The 18566-nt window shown below is 45.7% G+C and overlaps 1 protein-coding gene and 1 long non-coding RNA gene across 5 annotated transcripts in view; both read right to left on the reverse strand.

Moving 5' to 3' along the window:
• Positions 1 to 18566, reverse strand: part of LOC310635946 — an 871275-nt gene that overhangs the window by 106331 nt on the left and 746378 nt on the right. For all 3 annotated transcript variants that reach the window (XR_014491571.1, XR_014491572.1, XR_014491573.1), the window contains exon 2: positions 1 to 1082. This exon is cut by the window's left edge and continues 305 nt beyond it. This is a non-coding gene — a long non-coding RNA (uncharacterized lncRNA). The remainder of the gene's footprint in view (positions 1083 to 18566) is intronic.
• LOC310635891 (uncharacterized protein) lies at positions 1947 to 12304 on the reverse strand. Of its 2 annotated transcripts, none has more exons than XM_083355252.1 (4): positions 12084 to 12304; positions 10267 to 10407; positions 9146 to 9272; positions 1947 to 3848 (listed from the first exon to the last, which is right to left on the reverse strand). In XM_083355252.1, exons 1-4 carry the CDS (start codon positions 12192 to 12194, stop codon positions 1993 to 1995), a joined length of 2235 nt encoding a protein of 744 aa, XP_083211378.1. In that variant the 5' UTR covers positions 12195 to 12304; the 3' UTR covers positions 1947 to 1992. The 2 variants fall into 2 exon arrangements, with proteins under 2 accessions (XP_083211378.1, XP_083211377.1); XM_083355251.1 differs by having other exon boundaries at positions 1947 to 3851; positions 12084 to 12303.

Raw genomic sequence — 18566 nt, forward strand, 5'->3', positions numbered from 1 at the left:
TGTTACACTAGACATACCCAATTCCAGCAAGTGTTCTTTATGTTTTAGCCTTCGGTCCCCTGGTCATCTTTGTTGCTTTTCTCTGCACTCTTTCTATGGTCTCAACATCTTTTTTATATCGTGGCGACCCAAACTGATTGCAATATTCCAAGTGCAGCCTTGCCAAGGCGTTATAAAGTGGTATTAACACTTCATGTGATCTTGATTCTATCCCTCTGTTAATGCAGCCTAGATCTATATTGGCTTTTTTGATGCAGAATCCTCTGGTAATTGAAGGCTTCTATTAGATCTGTCTGTATTTCACCATTTATATTGAGGTTTGTCTTTCATATTTTTAATACCTTTATTTGTATGAACATTATTTTCCTTTTTTTCTCTCTGAAGATACAATTGGAATGGAGCAATAAACAGAACAAAACATTTAGGTCTTGAGGATTATGTGTCAAAAATTCAGGGGCCAAAGAAATAAGCACCAGGAAGTAATGCAAGAGAATATTTGTAGCTCAGGGTTGAGCCTTGGTGGAGCAGTGGGCTAATGCCTCCTTAAGTAACACCAGCTGCCTGCAATTAGTGCAGGTTCGCATCCCACCAGGCTCAAGGTTGACTCAGCCTTCCATCCTTCCGAGGTAGGTAAAATGAGGACCCAGATTGTTGGGGGCAATTAAGCTGACTTTGTAATAATGCCGCTTGGGGGGTGGGTGTGTGAAAGCCCTAATAAGCAGGCATATACATAGAATGAAGGCTACTGCTAAGCTTGTAAGCCGCCCTCAGTCTTCGGAGAAGGGCGGGATATAAATGGAATTAAAATAAAAAATAAATAAAATAAAATAAATGAAGGGGTCCTTAGTGCTCTCTGAACTTGGTTGTTGTCTTGCAGACATTTCATTACCAAACTAGGTGACATCATCAGGGCAGTTTTTGCAATGAAACGTCTGCAAGAAAACAACCAAGCTCAGAGAGCGCCAAGGATCCTGCAGACCAGGAACTGCTCGATGCAACTATAGGCTAAAAAGCATTTCTGATTTTCCCTACTCTGGGCCAAATTCACAGAGCAATATTCCCATAGATCAGGGGGGTCAAAACTCAATTTCATTGAGGGCCGCATCAGCATTGCCGTTGCCCTTAGGGGGCTGGGTGGGTATGTCCTGGGTGGGCATGGCCTACTGGGTGGGCATGGCTAGAGTGCGTATGGCCTACTGGGTGGGCATGGCCAGCTCTACATCGTTCGCATCAAGGGTGCCTATGGGGGCCTGGGCAGGAGTGGGACAGATCTGAGGGTCTCTGGCAGAAGGAGGGTCTCTGGGCCAGGGCCAAGGCAGTGGGGGCCGTTCCCTCACTGTTTCCAGGATGGCTTCGCGGGCCACATGAAATCACTTCGTGGGCTGGATCCGGCCCCCGGGGCCTTGTGTTTGACATGTCTGCCATAGATGATTTTGTTTCATTAGCCCCTTTTCTGAGTATCTCTTACCAACTTTAGATCATTCAGTCTGAACATTCCTGAGACCATCAGTGCAATTCCATGCTATTTTGACAGCATTCCTATTTTGAGGCTCTTTCTTCCTCTTTCAAATATTCCATTTAATCCAGAGGCCTCTCACCTGGGCAACTTTAAGGCTTGTGGACTTCAACTCCCAGAATTCCCCAGCCAGCATGTGCTGGCTGGGGAATTCTGGGAGTTGAAGTCCACAAGCCTTAAAAGTTGCAGACCCCTGATTTAACAGATTTTCTTTGCAAATTCTATTCCAGTAATGGTCCTGAAAGTTTCCCGGCTGTCTAGACATTCCTCCACCCCACCCCCCACGAAAAAATTTCTTCTGGAAAATAAGAGTGAAATCCTTTCTGAATCTCTTCCTACACTCGGCATTTGTACGGTTCTCCCATTCTTTAGGCCCGATAAGGCTACTCTTCCAACTGAACATTATTCCACAGATTACATATGTCTACTGTTTTCCCACAAAGGTCCCTCCTTTTTTTTTTTGAGAAGAAAACCTTTTAAGATAAAGCTCCCAGGTTATGATTTTTTTTTTTGTGGGTCTGCTCATGTTGAGAAAGGTGATTTTTCTGGCTGAAGCTTTTTTCACAGGCCGTGCATTTGTACGGCTTCTCGCCCGTGTGAATCCTTTTGTGCTTGATAAGGTTCGCGTTCTGAGTGAAGCCCTTTCCGCAGTCCAAACATTTGTAAGGTTTTTCTCCCGTGTGAATCCTTTTATGACGAATAAAGTCACTGTCCTTACGGAAGCTCTTTCCGCACTCTGGGCAGTTATATGGTTTTTCCCCCGTATGTATTCTTATATGGATTTTCAGATTTGAACATCTGCTGAACGCCTTTCCGCACTTCAAGCATATATACGGTTTCTCCCCGGTATGGGTTTGTTGGTGATATCGCAGGACAAAGTTGTAAGAAAATCTCTTTCCGCACTCTGTGCATTGATAAGGCTTCTCTCCAGTGTGTTTTCTTTTGTGAGATGTAAGACAACTTCTTTTATGAAAGCCCTTTCCGCACTCTAGACATTTGTAGGGTTTCTCCCCCGTGTGAATCTTTTTATGGCAGCTGAAATCGCTGCTACAACTGAAACTCTTCCCACATTCCGTGCACTTGTATGGTTTCTCCCCCGTGTGAATCCTTTTATGTTGCAAGAGTTTATAGTTCTGACTGAAGCTTTTCCCACACTCCAAGCACTTGTAAGGTTTCTCGCCTGTGTGGATGGCTTTGTGTTGGAAAAGAGTGCTGTTCTGACTGAAGCCTTTGCCACATTCCAAGCACCGGTAGGGCCTTTCCCCCGTGTGAATTGTTTTGTGTTGCAAAAGGCTACTCTTCAGATGGAAGTTTTTTCCACACTCCGGACACTGGTACGGTTTCTCTCCTGTGTGAATTCTTCTGTGTTTCGCGAGGTGACCGTTTCGCCTGAAGCTCTTCCCACACTCCGCACACCGAAACGGTTTTTCTCCCGTGTGGATCTTTTTGTGGTAATCTAGGACACCGAGGTCCTGGAAGCTCTTCCCGCACTCGGTACATATGTACGGTTTCTCCTCCATGTGGCTTCTTTCGTGCTTCACAAGAGTGGAACGTCCGCCGAACTTCTTTCCACACTGCAAGCACGTATAGGGTTTCTCCCCCGTGTGGGTTCGGCGATGTCGCGTAAGGTGACCACTCTGATTGAATTGTCTCCCACACAGCAGGCATATATATGGCTTCTCCCCGGTGTGGATCCTTTTATGGGTGACAAGGTTAGTTCTCTCAGCGAAAGTCTTCCCACAGTCCAGACATTGATAGGGTTTCTCCCCCGTGTGGATCCTTTCATGTATGGTAAGGTTACCTCTCTGAGCAAACGACTTTCCACACCGAAGACATTTATAGGGTTTCTCCTTTGGAGGAATTTTTGGAGGTAAAATAAGTAACTGTTTCTTACTGAAATCCATTCGACGCTCAGATGGTTTCCCCTCTGGTTGGGAAATGATATGCCTGCTAAAACTGAAATTTCCCCCACAATTTATAAATGCACAGGGTGTCTCTTGGGAGTATGATGGGCAACGTAAAGCAAGGTAGGAGGTAGAGCTGATACTTTGCCCATCCTCTTGATATTCATATTGTTTCTCTTCAGTCTCGGTTGTAGAATATTCAGTGAAATATTTGTCTCCTGTGCCACATATGAGATATTTCCCCTCTTCTTCTCGATGGTGAACTTCCTGGGTTGGGGGATAAAGGACTTCATTGGATCCAGGAGATTCCTCCTCTTCACTCACTTTACGGCTTTTCTTAATCCCTTGTGAAGGTTCTGGATTAACAAGCGTCTCTTCTTCAGACTTGATCATTGGCTCTTTGTAGTTCTCATGCTCCAGCCCATAAGCTGCTTTGAAGAAAATGAGAAATAAAAGTTAACCATTTCAGTACGTGACAGAAAAATAGTGCACCTCTCACAGGTAATCCTTGACTTATGAGTGTAATTGAGCCTGGAATTAATATCATAGCTTTGGGTGGTCATTAAGCGGATCCCTGTGTGAATATGCCAGATAGTATGATGTGTTTTGCAGCATTTCTTTAAACAATTGTTAAGCAAATCTGTTTGCTCCTATGGGCATTTATGGCCAAGAATCAGAAATAAACACCTGAAACCAGCAGAAAATACAGTCTGTTATAGTCATGTGACTGTGGGATGCTGCAAATGGCTGTAAATACAATCATGTGAGTGCACCTTGGGGGTGGGCGGCCATTGGAACTTCCAAAACAGGCCACAATTAGCTCTTGGAAGGTCCATTGTAATCTCAAATGGTCACTAAGCAACCAGTCAGCTAAACAAGACTTTTATTTCTGCTTATCCAAGATTCTGCTGGTTTCATAATGCCCAGAGAAGGGGTAGGCAATCTTGGCTCTTTTATGACTCGTGGACTTCAACTCCCAGAATTCCTGAGCTGGCTCAATCACTCACTCATGCGCTAGTCATCTCTTGGTTGGATTATTGCAATGTGTAATACATTGGGCTACCTCTGAAGGTTATTCAGAAGATACAGCTGGTGGAGAATACAGTTACGTTCACAGTTCTCGGGTCCCTAAGGTGGCACATATGGCACCACTGTTGTGTGAGCTGCATTGCTAATCCTTTTGCCTCTGGATCTAGTTCAATATGTTGGTTATGGTAAGAAGCTTGCTGTTTTGAGTTCCTATTGTCTAATTCATATTATTGCTTTAGAAATGAAAGCAGGGTTGGTATCTTCTCAATCTTTAAAATATTAATCCTTTTTTCCCCTTTTCTATTCGTTTACCTCTATTCATTATATTTTAGTTTTCAATTCGTTTAAGAATGTCATGCACTAAATCCTTCTCATTTGCTTTTATATTCACCTCTTAACCTTCATAGTGTCCCCCCTTGTTGTAAGTGATTCTTTTTTCATTTATGATCAATTTAACAAATCTAAAATTAGAATCGGAAATGTGATTTGGAAAGAAAATATATTGAGGCGATTTCCGCTCGCTTCAAATTGATTAATCCTTTCTAGCAGGACTACACGATTCTGTAATAGTTTTTTTGTTTCCTACGGCATCTGTCTGGTAAACTTGCAAGATTCGTTTTTCTCACCGTGCACATGTATGCACACCCCAAACTAGACTGTGTTGTTTCTCTGTGTCATGTATGTGGGCATAGGCATAATTCTGTATTTATTCTTGTCATATTTATGGAGTGTATATTTGAGGTGGCGATCCTTTGAGAGCTGTATGCAGTGAAATTTCATTTTAATCTATGCCGATTAGTGTACATTCAAAGTGACAATAAAGTTACTAGTCTATTCTATTTTTGGTCCATCCGTACACCTTTAATTCCTCTGCCTTTTGGCAAAGTTACTTTACTAGGCTGCCTTTTCCCTCAGTTCTTGCCCCTTTGTAGAATTTCAGCCAATTATAAATGGCAGCAGTTAGCTTCAGCAGTGGGAATTTAATTTATTTATTTATTTATTGATAGGATTTATATCCCGCCCTATCTCCTGAAGGACTCAGGGCGGCTCACAATAAAACATATAATAAGTACATAAATCAAGATAAAATGAAATTGAGAACATCAGTGTAATAAAAAAATTAGAGAATTTAAAAATGAATTAAAAATACTAAATATAAATTAATTAAAATGCCTGTCAGTCTAGGTCAGCTTGGTGGAACAGGTGTGTTTTGAGGCCGCGGCGAAAGGATTGGAGGTTTTGGGCTATCCGAAGCTCAGGGGGGAGCTGATTCCATAGGGTTGGTGCTCCCACAGAGAAGGCCCTCCCCCTGGGGGTCGCCAGCCGACATTGCCTAGCTGACGGTACCCTGAGGAGGCCTTCTCTGTGTGAGCGTACTGGACGATGGGAATTTGTTCCCGGCAGCAGATGGTCCTGCAAGTATCCCGGACCTAAGCCAAGTAGGGCTTTAAAGGTAAGTACCAGCACCTTAAATCTCACCCGGAGGGCAACTGGTAGCCAATGCAGCTCACGCAGGAGGGGTGTAATATGGGAGTATCGGGAAGCTCCCATCACAACCCGTGCAGCTGCATTCTGCACCAGCTGAAGCCTCCGGGTGGTCTTCAAGGGCAGCCCCATGTAGAGAGCATTACAGTAATCAATACGGGAGGTAACGAGTGCGTGGGTGACTGTACGTAGGGCATCTCGGTCCAAAAAGGGGCGCAATTGGTATATAAGACGAATCTGGGCAAATGCCCCCCTAGCCACGGTTCCAATGTGATCTTCAAAACTGAGTCGTGAATCTAGGAGGACGCCCAGATTGCGTGCTTTATCAATGGGAGGTAACATCTCTCCTCCTATAGTCAGAGATGGAACCTCTTGGACTAAACGAGATGACGGTATGTACAGCCACTCAGTCTTGGCCGGGTTGAGTCGAAGCCTGTTTTCTCCCATCCAAATCTGTACCGCTTCCAGACAACGGGACATCACATCAAGGGCATCACTGGGTTGGTTCGGGGTGGAGATGAATAGCTGGGTATCATCAGCATATTGATGATATTTCACCCCGAAGCTACGGATGATCTCTCCCAGCGGCTTCATATAGATGTTGAACAGGAGGGGCGAGAGCACCGAACCCTGAGGCACTCCACAATTAAGAGGCCTAGGGCTTGACCTCTGCCCTCCTGCCAACACCGTCTGCGAACGGTCCGAGAGGTAGGAGGAGAACCAACGCAGAACGGTGCCTCCCACTCCCAGCCCCTCGACGACGCAGTAAGATACCATGGTCGATGGTATCAAAAGCCGCTGATAGATCTAATAGGACCAGGACAGAAGAATAACCTCTATCTCGGGCCCGCCAGAGATCATTCACCAGCGCGACCAATGCCGTCTCCGTGCTGTGCCCTGGTCTGAAACCCGATTGGTACGGATCTAGATATTCAGCTTCCTCCAGGTTCAAAGGGAGCTGTCGTGCCACCACGCTCTCAATGACCTTCGCAAGGAAGCGAAGGTTGGAGACAGGACGGAAGTTGTTTAAAACAGCTGGGTCCAGTGCCGGTTTCTTGAGGAGGGGCCTTACCACCGCCTCTTTCAAGGCAGCAGGGAAGTACCCTTCACTCAGTGAGGCATTGATAACTGCTAGGAGCCAGCCTCGTGTAACCTCCCGAGAAGCATAGACTAGCCAGGAGGGACACGGGTCCAACAAACATGTGGCGGCACTTAGTTTCCCCATGATCTTGTCCACTTCATCCGGAGTCACAGGATCGAACTCTTCCCAAATGTACTTGGCCAACTTCATCGTTTTCCTCTCGTTAGATACTGCCCAGTCAGAGTCCAGACCAGCCCGAATCTGAGCAATTTTGTCCACCAGATATTTACTAAATTCCTCAGCCCGTCCATGTAGGGGGTCATCTCCCGTCTCTTGACTTAAAAGGGAGCGGACCACTCTAAATAGGGCGGCCGGGCGATTATCTGCGGACGCAATGAGGGTGGTGAAGTAGGCGCGCTTTGCCACCCTCATTGCCACAAGATAGGATCTAGAAAAGGATCTTAACTGTGTTCGGTCAGACTCAGACCGACTGGCTCTCCAAATGCTCTCTAGGCCCCTTCTCTGGCGCTTCATCTCCCGCAGGTCCTTGGAGAACCAAGGAGCGAGTCGGGACTTGCGCCGGGTCAGAGGCCGCAAAGGGACAACGCGGTCGAGCGCCTCCGAAGCAGCCTGTTGCCAGCCATTATTATTATTATTATTATTATTATTATTATTATTATTATTATTATTATTATTATTATTATTAATTTAATTTGTATACCGCCCTTCTCCCGAAGGACTCAGGGCGGCGAACAGGGCAATACATAATAAAAAACAGGATACAAAAATTAAAAAGTAATTAAATAGCAATGCCCGTAAATAAATTAGTACACATTAAAAAGTTAAAACCGATTTATAAAACCCAACCCCATCCCATCAGGCCAGGCCAGCTTGTTCAAAAAGGAAGGTTTTGAGATCGCGCCGGAAGGAGCGAAGGTCGGGGGCCGTCCGGAGCTCAACCGGCAAGCGGTTCCATAGGTCTGGCACGCCCACAGAGAATGCTCTCCCCATGGGGGCCACCAATCGACATTCTTTGATCAGAGGCACCCTGAGGAGGCCCTCTCTGTGGGAGCGCACTGGACGGAGGGAAGTTGATGCCGGCCGCAGGTGTTGCCGTAGGTAATCCGGACCCATGCCATGTAGGGCTTTGTAAGTCATCACTAACACCTTGAACCTCACCCGGAGGGCAGCCGGCAGCCAATGATTGGTAGAAGAGTGATAGCGATGTGTCAAAAGAGAGGAATTGAAACAAAGAATATATACCGACTAAACACAGCTCTGAACATCGTAAGAATTCTGAGAAGCTAAACTGCAAATGTGTATGATATCAACTGAGAAATGTTAACATATGAATTTGCTTTGCTTGGGCAGTGGCTGCATGACTTTTTAACGTGCTAACTGGATGAAGTGAACCTTATATTCTTGAAATCATTTCAGGATTCCAGATAGCATCTTCTTTAACAGTAGCCTCCAGACCAGGGACCTTCAAACGTGGCCCTTTTATGACTTGTGGACTTCAACTCCCAGAATTCCTCAGCCAACCAAGTACGCTGGCTGAGGAATTCTTGGAGTTGAAGTCCACAAGTCATAAAAAGGGCCAAGTTTGAAGACCCCTGCTCCAGACCTACCTTGGGCTAAAGCACTGAGGGAAAACAATGTAACCCGTTCTCAGCTTTACATGGGAGTTTACAAATGATTTACTCAAGAGTCAAACCAGGGCCCTTTGGCTAAACATGCCAGTTTGAGAATTGCCACTGGTTTTTAGCAACCTAGGAATTGGGCGCTTGTAAGGAACAGATGTCGGAGACATTCAGGGCAGTATCCCCCTCCCCTGAAGCTGTTTAGATTATCTGCCCTCAAATCAAACCAGACATCTTCACTTAAAGAATATCCTCAAACACTTAGATGAAGAGATCCTATCCAGCATCTACAGTATCAACTTCTCCGTTATATTCATTTTGGTCTTAGAAATGTCCTAGAATGTTCTCCTCTTTACTTGAAGGTGCTTCCAATGGAGGAGAATATTTGTAGCTCAGGGTTGAAATGAGGGGTCCTGGTGCTCTCTGAGCACTTAAGACAACAAGAGACATTCCACAATTTACTGAATACCAGAGCAAAACAGGTCCTTACCCAGAGCGGCCACATTCCTAGAATTCTCCAGCATGACTTCCCCGTGTAATGCTTGCTGACTGGGATCCAGCAGCGCCCACTCTTCCTCCGTAAAATACACAGCCACCTCCTCAAAGGATACCAAACCCTGAAAGTCAAAGGGTATGTTTGTCAGCAGAAGTCCCAGAAAGTCTCCTTCTAGATTTCCAATACCAATCCAATTCCAATCACTTCAATATGAGCCAGCAGTGTGCTGCAGCTGCCAAAAAAGCCAACACAGGGCTAGGCTGCATTAACAGAATCAAGATCACGTGAAGTACTAATACCACTTTACAATGCCTTGGTAAGGCCACACCTGGAATACTGCATCCAGTTTTGGTCACCACGATGTAAAAAAGATGTCGAGACTCTAGAAAGAGTACAGAGAAGAGCAACAAAGATGATTGGGGGACTGGAGGCTAAAACATATCGGGAACGGTTGCTGGAATTGGGTATGTGTAGTTTAATGAAGAGAAGGGTGAGGGGTGACATGATAGCAGTGTTCCAAAATCTCAGGGGCTGCCACAAAGAAGAGGGAGTCAAGCTATTCTCCAAAGCACCTGAAAGCAGGACAAGAAGCAACGGATGGAAACTAGTCAAGGAGAGAAGCAACCTAGAACTAAGGAGAAACTTCCTGACAGTTAGAACAATTAACCAGTGGAACAACCTGCCTCCAGAGGTGGTGAATGCTCCAACACTGGAGGTTTTTAAGAAGAGACTGGACAGCCATTTGCCTAAAATGGTATAAGGTTTCCTGCCTGAGCAGGGGGTTGGACTAGATGACCTCCAAGGTCCCTTCCAACTTCTTCTTCTTCTTCTTCTTCTTCTTCTTCTTCTTCTTCTTCTTCTTCTTCTTCTTCTTCTTCTTCTTCTTCTTCTTCTTCTTTCTTCTTCTTCTTCTTCTTCTTCTTCTTCTTCTTATTTTTTATTGAAAAGTTTTAAAATACAGTTTTCCTTTAAAAATAATTATTATTATTACCTGAAAGCAGGACCAGGCAAATTGATCCTGATATCAACAGTTGACATTCTCATCATGATCTGCATTCAGTCCCATGAAAAACCAGATCCTCAAACGTTTCCCAGCTCTGATGAAATTCCCCTACCTGGGCTGTCGCTGATCTACCACAAAGAGGATTTTGCTTCTCCTCAGACAGGCTTCCCCATGGCTGCTGCATACATGGAGCGGAGAGACCTTCGCTCACCTCAGGCGTTTCCAAGGCCACCGGCTTCAAGGGCTCCTGCATCTGAAATAACAGCCAGGATGACAGAAGAAGCAAAAGTTAAAAACCACGGAATGTCGGAAGCAGGGGATTCTTCTCTGCCTCCAAAGCTGGACCCTTTTATGTCCCCTGGTGGAGACGCAAGTTGCCTTGGGATTCTTTGGGATTCTCGTCTACGATTCTCAGTCATCCAGGTCACGGCGGGGGAGTAAGAACGGATCTCCAGAAAACCACTGCAGACTACGGGGAACCATTTGCGCTTCAGTTTGAGACACAGGACAACAGAAACTCATCTCTAACAGCCTGCAGCTTTCTTCAACAGTGACAGGACCCACAGGGCGGAAAAAAACATCCTCCAGCCAAGGAGTCTCCACACACATTTGCACTATTCGGGTGACCCTGAGGAAACAGGTAAACCTCCAAACGGCATCAACCATCAACCGCTCTCTAAAAGAATGCAAATGACCAGCTGTCTGCAAGGAGTCCCATTCCCCAGTCAGAGCTGAGGAAGCTTCTTGGATGAGAAGCAAAACCTCTTCAAAGAACAAGCAAGGAAGTCCAGTTGCCTCCTGAAAAAGTGCCTTTGGGATTCTCCACCTGTAGAATACTCTGAATGGGGAAACCCCACTCTGGGACCAAAAGGGGAGGGAAACCAAAGTCTCTTCTACTGTCACGACCTGCATTTGTGTCTCCAAAGCTGGACTGTGTTATAACCATAGTTGGAGATTCCCTCCTGATTCCCTCCTCCATCCTATGGAATAACCTGGGCGGGGAACCAGAAATCTGGGACTGAAAGGGGAGGGAAAACCAAGATCTGTCCTCTATTGATGCACTGGAGCAGGGCGAAGCAAAACAGCCCTTTGTCCCAGGAGGGGATCCTTCCAGAAAGAGAAGACAGTTAAAGGAAAACATGTCCCCAGGGGATCCTTCCTCCCAGGAGAAGATCCCTCCCTCCCAGGAGGAGATTCTTCCAGAAAGATAATGCAGTTTAAGGAAAACATGTCCCCAGGGGATCCTTCCTCCCAGGAGCAGATCCTCTTGGAAGAACAAGGCAATTAAAGGAAACCATGTCCCCAGGGGATCCTTCCTCCCAGGAGGAGATCCTCCCTCCCAGGAGGAGATCCTCCCTCCCAGGAGGAGATCCTTCCAGAAAGATAAGGCAGTTAAAGCAAACCATGTCCCCAGGGGATCCTTCATCCCAGAGGGGATCCTGGCGGAAGGACATGGCAGTTAAAGGAAACCATGCTCCCAGGGGATCCTTCCTCCCATGAGGAGATCCTCTTGGAAGAACAAGGCAGTTAAAGGAAACCATGCCCCCAGGGGATCCTTCCTCCCAGGAGATCCTCCCGGAAGGATGTTAAAGCAAACCATGCCCCCAGGGGATCCTTCCTCCCAGGAAGAGATCCTCCTGGAAGAACAAGGCAGTTAAAGGAAACCATGCCCCCAGGGGATCCTTCCAACCCAGGAGATCCTCCCGGAAGGATGTTGAAGCAAACCATGTCCCCAGGGGATCCTTCCTCCCAGGAGGGGATCCTCCAGGAAGAACAAGGCAATTAAAGGAAACCATGCCCCCAGGCGATCCTCCCAGAAGGACAAGGCAGTTAAAGGAAACCAGATCCCTTTGGGGATCCTTCCTCCCAGGAGGCAGTTAAAGGAAACCAGATCCCCTTGGGAGGAGATCCTCCCCCCCTCCGCTTCACCTGCCGCCGCCTCGGCTCCTCCCGGGTCCGGCTGAGCAAGAAGCAGCCCTCCACCGGGGTCCCCGCCTGGGCGCCGCTTTGCCCCCGCCACTCCCCCAGCCAGCCCGCCATCTCCGGGGGCTTCCTTCCTGGCTGCGGTTCCTCCGCCTGGGTCGGCCTCCCTTCTTCTCCCCGGCCGCCTCTGGCCAGGAGCCTCTCCGGTCGCCCCCCCCTCCCTCCCCGGGAAAAGGGCGGGGGGGGAGAGAGGAGGAAAAGCCTTCCCGGAAGGTGGGCTCTCTTCTCCTTCCGGTTTCGATCTGGGGGGGAGCGAAGCTGCCGTTCGCCCCCCCCCCCCCGACTACGGGCGAGCGAGCGCTTCTTCCTAGACGAGCGTCAACGCTCAGTCTCTCCCCCCCCTCCACTCCTCCCTCTTTTAAATGTCTTCGGCGGCCGGCACCACTACGCACGCGCACTCTCTCTCTCTCTCTCTCTCTCTCTCTCTCTCTCTCTCTCTCTCTCTCTCTCTCTCTCTCTCTCGCCCCTTTCCTGCACAAGGCCATGGTTGTCAAAGCTCCCTCGCGCATGCTCGTTCCCGCTCTGAAGGGTGGAAGCTTTTTTTTTTTTTTGATTCCTGCAGTTTGGGGGAGAAGGGTGCACCTCCGGCGGTCTTGGGAGGGGATCCGGGGGAGGCCCAAGGAGGGAGATTTATTTATTTATTTGATTTATTTAATTAAATTTTTATGCCGCCTTATTCCCGAAGGACTCAGGGCGGTTTACAAGGGCAGCATAAAATACAATATAAAAAAATAGTATAAATTAAAATAGATTAAATTACTTAAGCCCCAACAATGTTGTCAGGCAGGGCTTTTTTTTTTTCCTCATAGAACGCTCAGAACGGAGCTCCGGCACCTTTTTTGGATGGAACCTTGTAGGGTAGGCAAGGCAGGTTGTACGACATGTGTGAGTTCCGGCACCCTTTTCTTTTACAAAAAAAGCACTGGTTGTCGGGCTGTCTAATTCTGTCCTCCTTTGGCACAGGTATAATAATAATAATAATAATAATAATAATAATAATAATAATAATAATAATAATAATAATAATAATAATAATAATAATAATAATAATGGCTTTTTTTCCTCATAGAACGTTCAGAACGGAGTTCCGGCACCTTTTTTGGATGGAACCTTGTAGGGTAGGCAAGGCGGGTTGTATGACGTGTGAGTTCCGGCACCTTTTTCTTTTACAAAAAAAGCACTGATAATAATAACAATAAACAACAATACCAATAATAATAATAATAAGGGCTTTTTTTCTCATAGAATGGAGTTCTGGCACCTTTTTTGGATGGAACCTTGTAGGATAGGCAAGGCAGGTTATATGACGTGTGAGTTCCGGCACCTTTTTCTTTTACAAAAAAAGCACTGATAATAATAATAACAATAATAACGACAATATCAATAATAATAATAATAATAATAACAACAATAACAACAATAATAAAGTTGGAAGGGACCTTGGAGGCCATCTAGTCCAATCCCCTCCTCAGGCAGGAAACTCTATAACCAGGGGTAGGCAACCTCGGCTCTTTTATGACTCGTGGACTTCAACTCCCAGAATTCCTGAGCCAGCCATGCTGAGGGGAAAGGGAGAGGTATCCAAGCTGAGCCATGCTGGCTCAGGAATTCTGGGAGTTGAAGTCCACGAGTCATAAAAGAGCCGAGGTTGCCTACCCCTGCCCTATACCATTTCAGACGGATGGTTGTCCATTTTGTCCCAGAACTAAGGAGAAATTTCCTGAAAGTGAGAACAATTTCACCAGTGGAACAACCTGCCTCCAGAAGTTATGAATGTTCCAACACCGGAAGTTTTTAAGAAGAAAATAGACAACCATTCGTCTGAAATGGTATAGCGTTTCCTGCCTGAGCAGGGGTTGGACTAGATGACCTCCAAGGTCCCTTCCAACTCTATTATTATTAATTGGACATGACATCTCTATAGTGTTGCTGTAACGTATTAATAATGTATAGAATATATCAGATGTATAATAATAATAGGGTTGGAAGGGACCAACTCTATTAATCAAATTCGATGAGTTCCCCATCTATCTCCTCATACAAATCATTGAAGATGTTGAAGAGCACTGGGCCCAGAACAGAGCCCTGGGGCACCTCACTGCACACTTCCCTCCATGTAGTTGCAGTTCCATTGAGGACCACACGCTGAGTAGCCCTCAACTTACAACAGTTCATTTAGTGACTGTTCAAAGTTACAAGTGCACTAAAAATGTGATTCATGAGGGTGTATGTGTGTCTTTGGTGGTCTCTGAGCTTGCTTGTTGTTTTGCCGACATTTCATTACCCAAACTACGTAACATCATCAGTGCCAGGACTCGCACCAATGATGGTACTTGGTTGGGGTAATGAACTGTCTGCCAGAAAACAAGCAAGGTCAGAGAGCACCAAGGACCCCTCAGGTCAACCCTGAGCTACAAATATTCTCCCTTATTAATATGATTTATGACCCTTTTTTCACAGTCACGACCGCTGCAGTATCCCCATGATCATGTGATTAAAATTCAGATGCTTGGCAACCGATTCATATTTATGACGGTTGCAGTGTCCCGGGGTCGTGTGATCCCCTTTGGCAACCTTCTGACAAGCAAAGTCAACAGGGATGCCCGATTCACTTCACAACCGTGTTACTACAGTAACTTAAGAGCTTTGCAGTGATTCACTTAACAGCTGCGACAAGAAAGATCATAAAATGGGGCAAAGCTCAACAAATGTCTCGCTTAACAACAGAAATGTGGGGCTCCATTGTGGTGGTAAGTTGAGGACTACCTGTATTCTTAAGCCGTGATGGGCTCCCTTATTGGAAGTTTGGAGTCCAAGATTGGACAAGAATTTGTCTGGCTTGCCTGAGGATTCCTGTCCTGTGGTGGGATCCCACTAGAAAATCTCCCAAGCCATTATTAGCCTTAGGAGTCCATGTTAGTGATGGGCTACTTCTTTGGATTTCCTTCTCCACATGTGGAATATCTTACTTCAGTTTCTTCTCATCTTACAACTGGTCACTGGTTAGCAACTTTTGAAATTATGATGGACGTCCCCAGGGGTACCGATACTCCTGTTACAACAGCCATGCATACCCTAGCCCAGATGATCACATCAGGTGCTCGGCAGCTGGCCCACATTTATTGCTGTTTGCAGTGTGCCGCAGTCATGTGACCACATTTTTGCCAAAAAACACCCCCCCAACTTCCAGTTTTCAGCAAAACAGAACACTGTACAATGAAATGGAATGGAATGGAATGGAACAGAACAGGATAGAATGGAATGGAATAGAACAGATCACAATACAATACAACATACAGGGAGTGCAGAATTATTAGGCAAATGAGTATTTTGACCACATCATCCTCTTTATGCATGTTGTCTTACTCCAAGCTGTATAGGCTCGAAAGCCTACTACCAATTAAGCATATTAGGTGATGTGCATCTCTGTAATGAGAAGGGGTGTGGTCTAATGACATCAACACCCTGTATCAGGTGTGCATAATTATTAGGCAACTTCCTTTCCTTTGGCAAAATGGGTCAAAAGAAGGACTTGACAGGCTCAGAAAAGTCAAAAATAGTGAGATATCTTGCAGAGGGATGCAGCACTCTTAAAATTGCAAAGCTTCTGAAGCGTGATCATCGAACAATCAAGCGTTTCATTCAAAATAGTCAACAGGGTCGCAATGCATGTTGTCTTACTCCAAGCTGTATAGGCTCGAAAGCCTACTACCAATTAAGCATATTAGGTGATGTGCATCTCTGTAATGAGAAGGGGTGTGGTCTAATGACATCAACACCCTGTATCAGGTGTGCATAATTATTAGGCAACTTCCTTTCCTTTGGCAAAATGGGTCAAAAGAAGGACTTGACAGGCTCAGAAAAGTCAAAAATAGTGAGATATCTTGCAGAGGGATGCAGCACTCTTAAAATTGCAAAGCTTCTGAAGCGTGATCATCGAACAATCAAGCGTTTCATTCAAAATAGTCAACAGGGTCGCAAGAAGCGTGTGGAGAAACCAAGGCGCAAAATAACTGCCCATGAACTGAGAAAAGTCAAGCGTGCAGCTGCCAAGATGCCACTTGCCACCAGTTTGGCCATATTTCAGAGCTGCAACATCACTGGAGTGCCCAAAAGCACAAGGTGTGCAATACTCAGAGACATGGCCAAGGTAAGAAAGGCTGAAAGACGACCACCACTGAACAAGACACACAAGCTGAAACGTCAAGACTGGGCCAAGAAATATCTCAAGACTGATTTTTCTAAGGTTTTATGGACTGATGAAATGAGAGTGAGTCTTGATGGGCCAGATGGATGGGCCCGTGGCTGGATTGGTAAAGGGCAGAGAGCTCCAGTCCGACTCAGGACGCCAGCAAGGTGGAGGTGGAGTACTGGTTTGGGCTGGTATCATCAAAGATGAGCTTGTGGGGCCTTTTCGGGTTGAGGATGGAGTCAAGCTCAACTCCCAGTCCTACTGCCAGTTTCTGGAAGACACCTTCTTCAAGCAGTGGTACAGGAAGAAGTCTGCATCCTTCAAGAAAAACATGATTTTCATGCAGGACAATGCTCCATCACACGCGTCCAAGTACTCCACAGCGTGGCTGGCAAGAAAGGGTATAAAAGAAGGAAATCTAATGACATGGCCTCCTTGTTCACCTGATCTGAACCCCATTGAGAACCTGTGGTCCATCATCAAATGTGAGATTTACAAGGAGGGAAAACAGTACACCTCTCTGAACAGTGTCTGGGAGGCTGTGGTTGCTGCTGCACGCAATGTTGATGGTGAACAGATCAAAACAATGACAGAATCCATGGATGGCAGGCTTTTGAGTGTCCTTGCAAAGAAAGGTGGCTATATTGGTCACTGATTTGTTTTTGTTATGTTTTTGAATGTCAGAAATGTATATTTGTGAATGTTGAGATGTTATATTGGTTTCACTGGTAAAAATAAATAATTGAAATGGGTATATATTTGTTTTTTGTTAAGTTGCCTAATAATTATGCACAGTAATAGTCACCTGCACACACAGATATCCCCCTAAAATAGCTATAACTAAAAACAAACTAAAAACTACTTCCAAAAATATTCAGCTTTGATATTAATGAGTTTTTTGGGTTCATTGAGAACATGGTTGTTGTTCAATAATAAAATTAATCCTCAAAAATACAACTTGCCTAATAATTCTGCACTCCCTGTAATAAAATGGGATGGAACGGAATGGAACTGGACATGGAATGGAATAGAATAGAATGGAACAGAAGAGGACAGAATGGAAAGGAACAGAACACAATACAATAAAATGGAACGGAATGGAACAGGATAGAATGGAATGGAATAGAACAGAACACAATACAATAAAATGGAACGGAATGGAACAGGATAGAATGGAATGGAATAGAACAGAACACAATACAATAAAATGGAACGGAATGGAACAGGATAGAATGGAATGGAATAGAACAGAACACAATACAATAAAATGGAACGGAATGGAACAGAACAGGATAGAATGGAATGGAAGAGAACAGAATAGTTGGAAAGGACCTTGGAGGTCTTCTAGTCCAGCCCCCATCGTAAAGCATTGGTTCACTTAATGAGCACTGGGGGAAAAACAGGTACAAACAGGTGAGTCACAGAATGACCTGCTTGGCCACTGTAATGGCCAAGCTCCTATTAGAGTCATAAGTTGAGAACTACTGTACCTCTATGCCCCACAAAGAAATCTCCAAACTGAATAGCACTCAATGGGAAAAGGGGCCTGTTGCACCTTCCAAGTTGGCCCTTTTTCAAAAGATCACTCTCTTGTACTCGGTCCCAAACTGTTCCCATCTTAGTCCTAAAAGGGCCTCAAAACAATCATTAAATTGAAGTTTAATTTAGTGTCTGGGGTGGGGTGGGCAACCACTAGAAGCCACAGTAGGTGCTGTTGGGCAGTCATGGCATCGAAAGCTGGTTTTAAAAGCTCGGGCTGATGGAGATGCCCACAAAGCCAGAGCATCCTCTGCCTTCCCACAGTATCCCTGGGCCATTCAAAGGGGTATCTGCAGCCCACCTTCCCTTAGGCCAGGGTTAGGCCACCTTGGCTCCTTTATGACTCGTGGACTTCAACTCCCAGAATTCCTGAGCCAGCATGGCTCAGCTTGGAAACCTCTGCCTTTCCCCTCAGCATGGCCGGCTCAGGAATTCTGGGAGTTGGAAGTCCACGAGTCACAAAAGAGCCAAGGTTGCCTACCCCTGCCTTAAGGTCTCCCAACTGTCAGGATTACATAATGTCCCATTGCGCCCTAAACAAGCTTTTCCCACAAAGGAACATTATAATGCTAATCTGAGATATTTTTAGCTTCAGTTAGAACAATTGACCTGTGGAACAACCTGCCTCCAGAGGTTGTGAATGCTCCAACACTGAAGCTTTTTAAGAAGAGACTGCACAACCATTTGTCTGAAATGGT

The sequence above is a fragment of the Vipera ursinii genome, assembly GCF_947247035.1.
Source record: "Vipera ursinii genome assembly, chromosome: 2".
Taxonomy (NCBI): Eukaryota; Metazoa; Chordata; class Lepidosauria; order Squamata; family Viperidae; genus Vipera; species Vipera ursinii.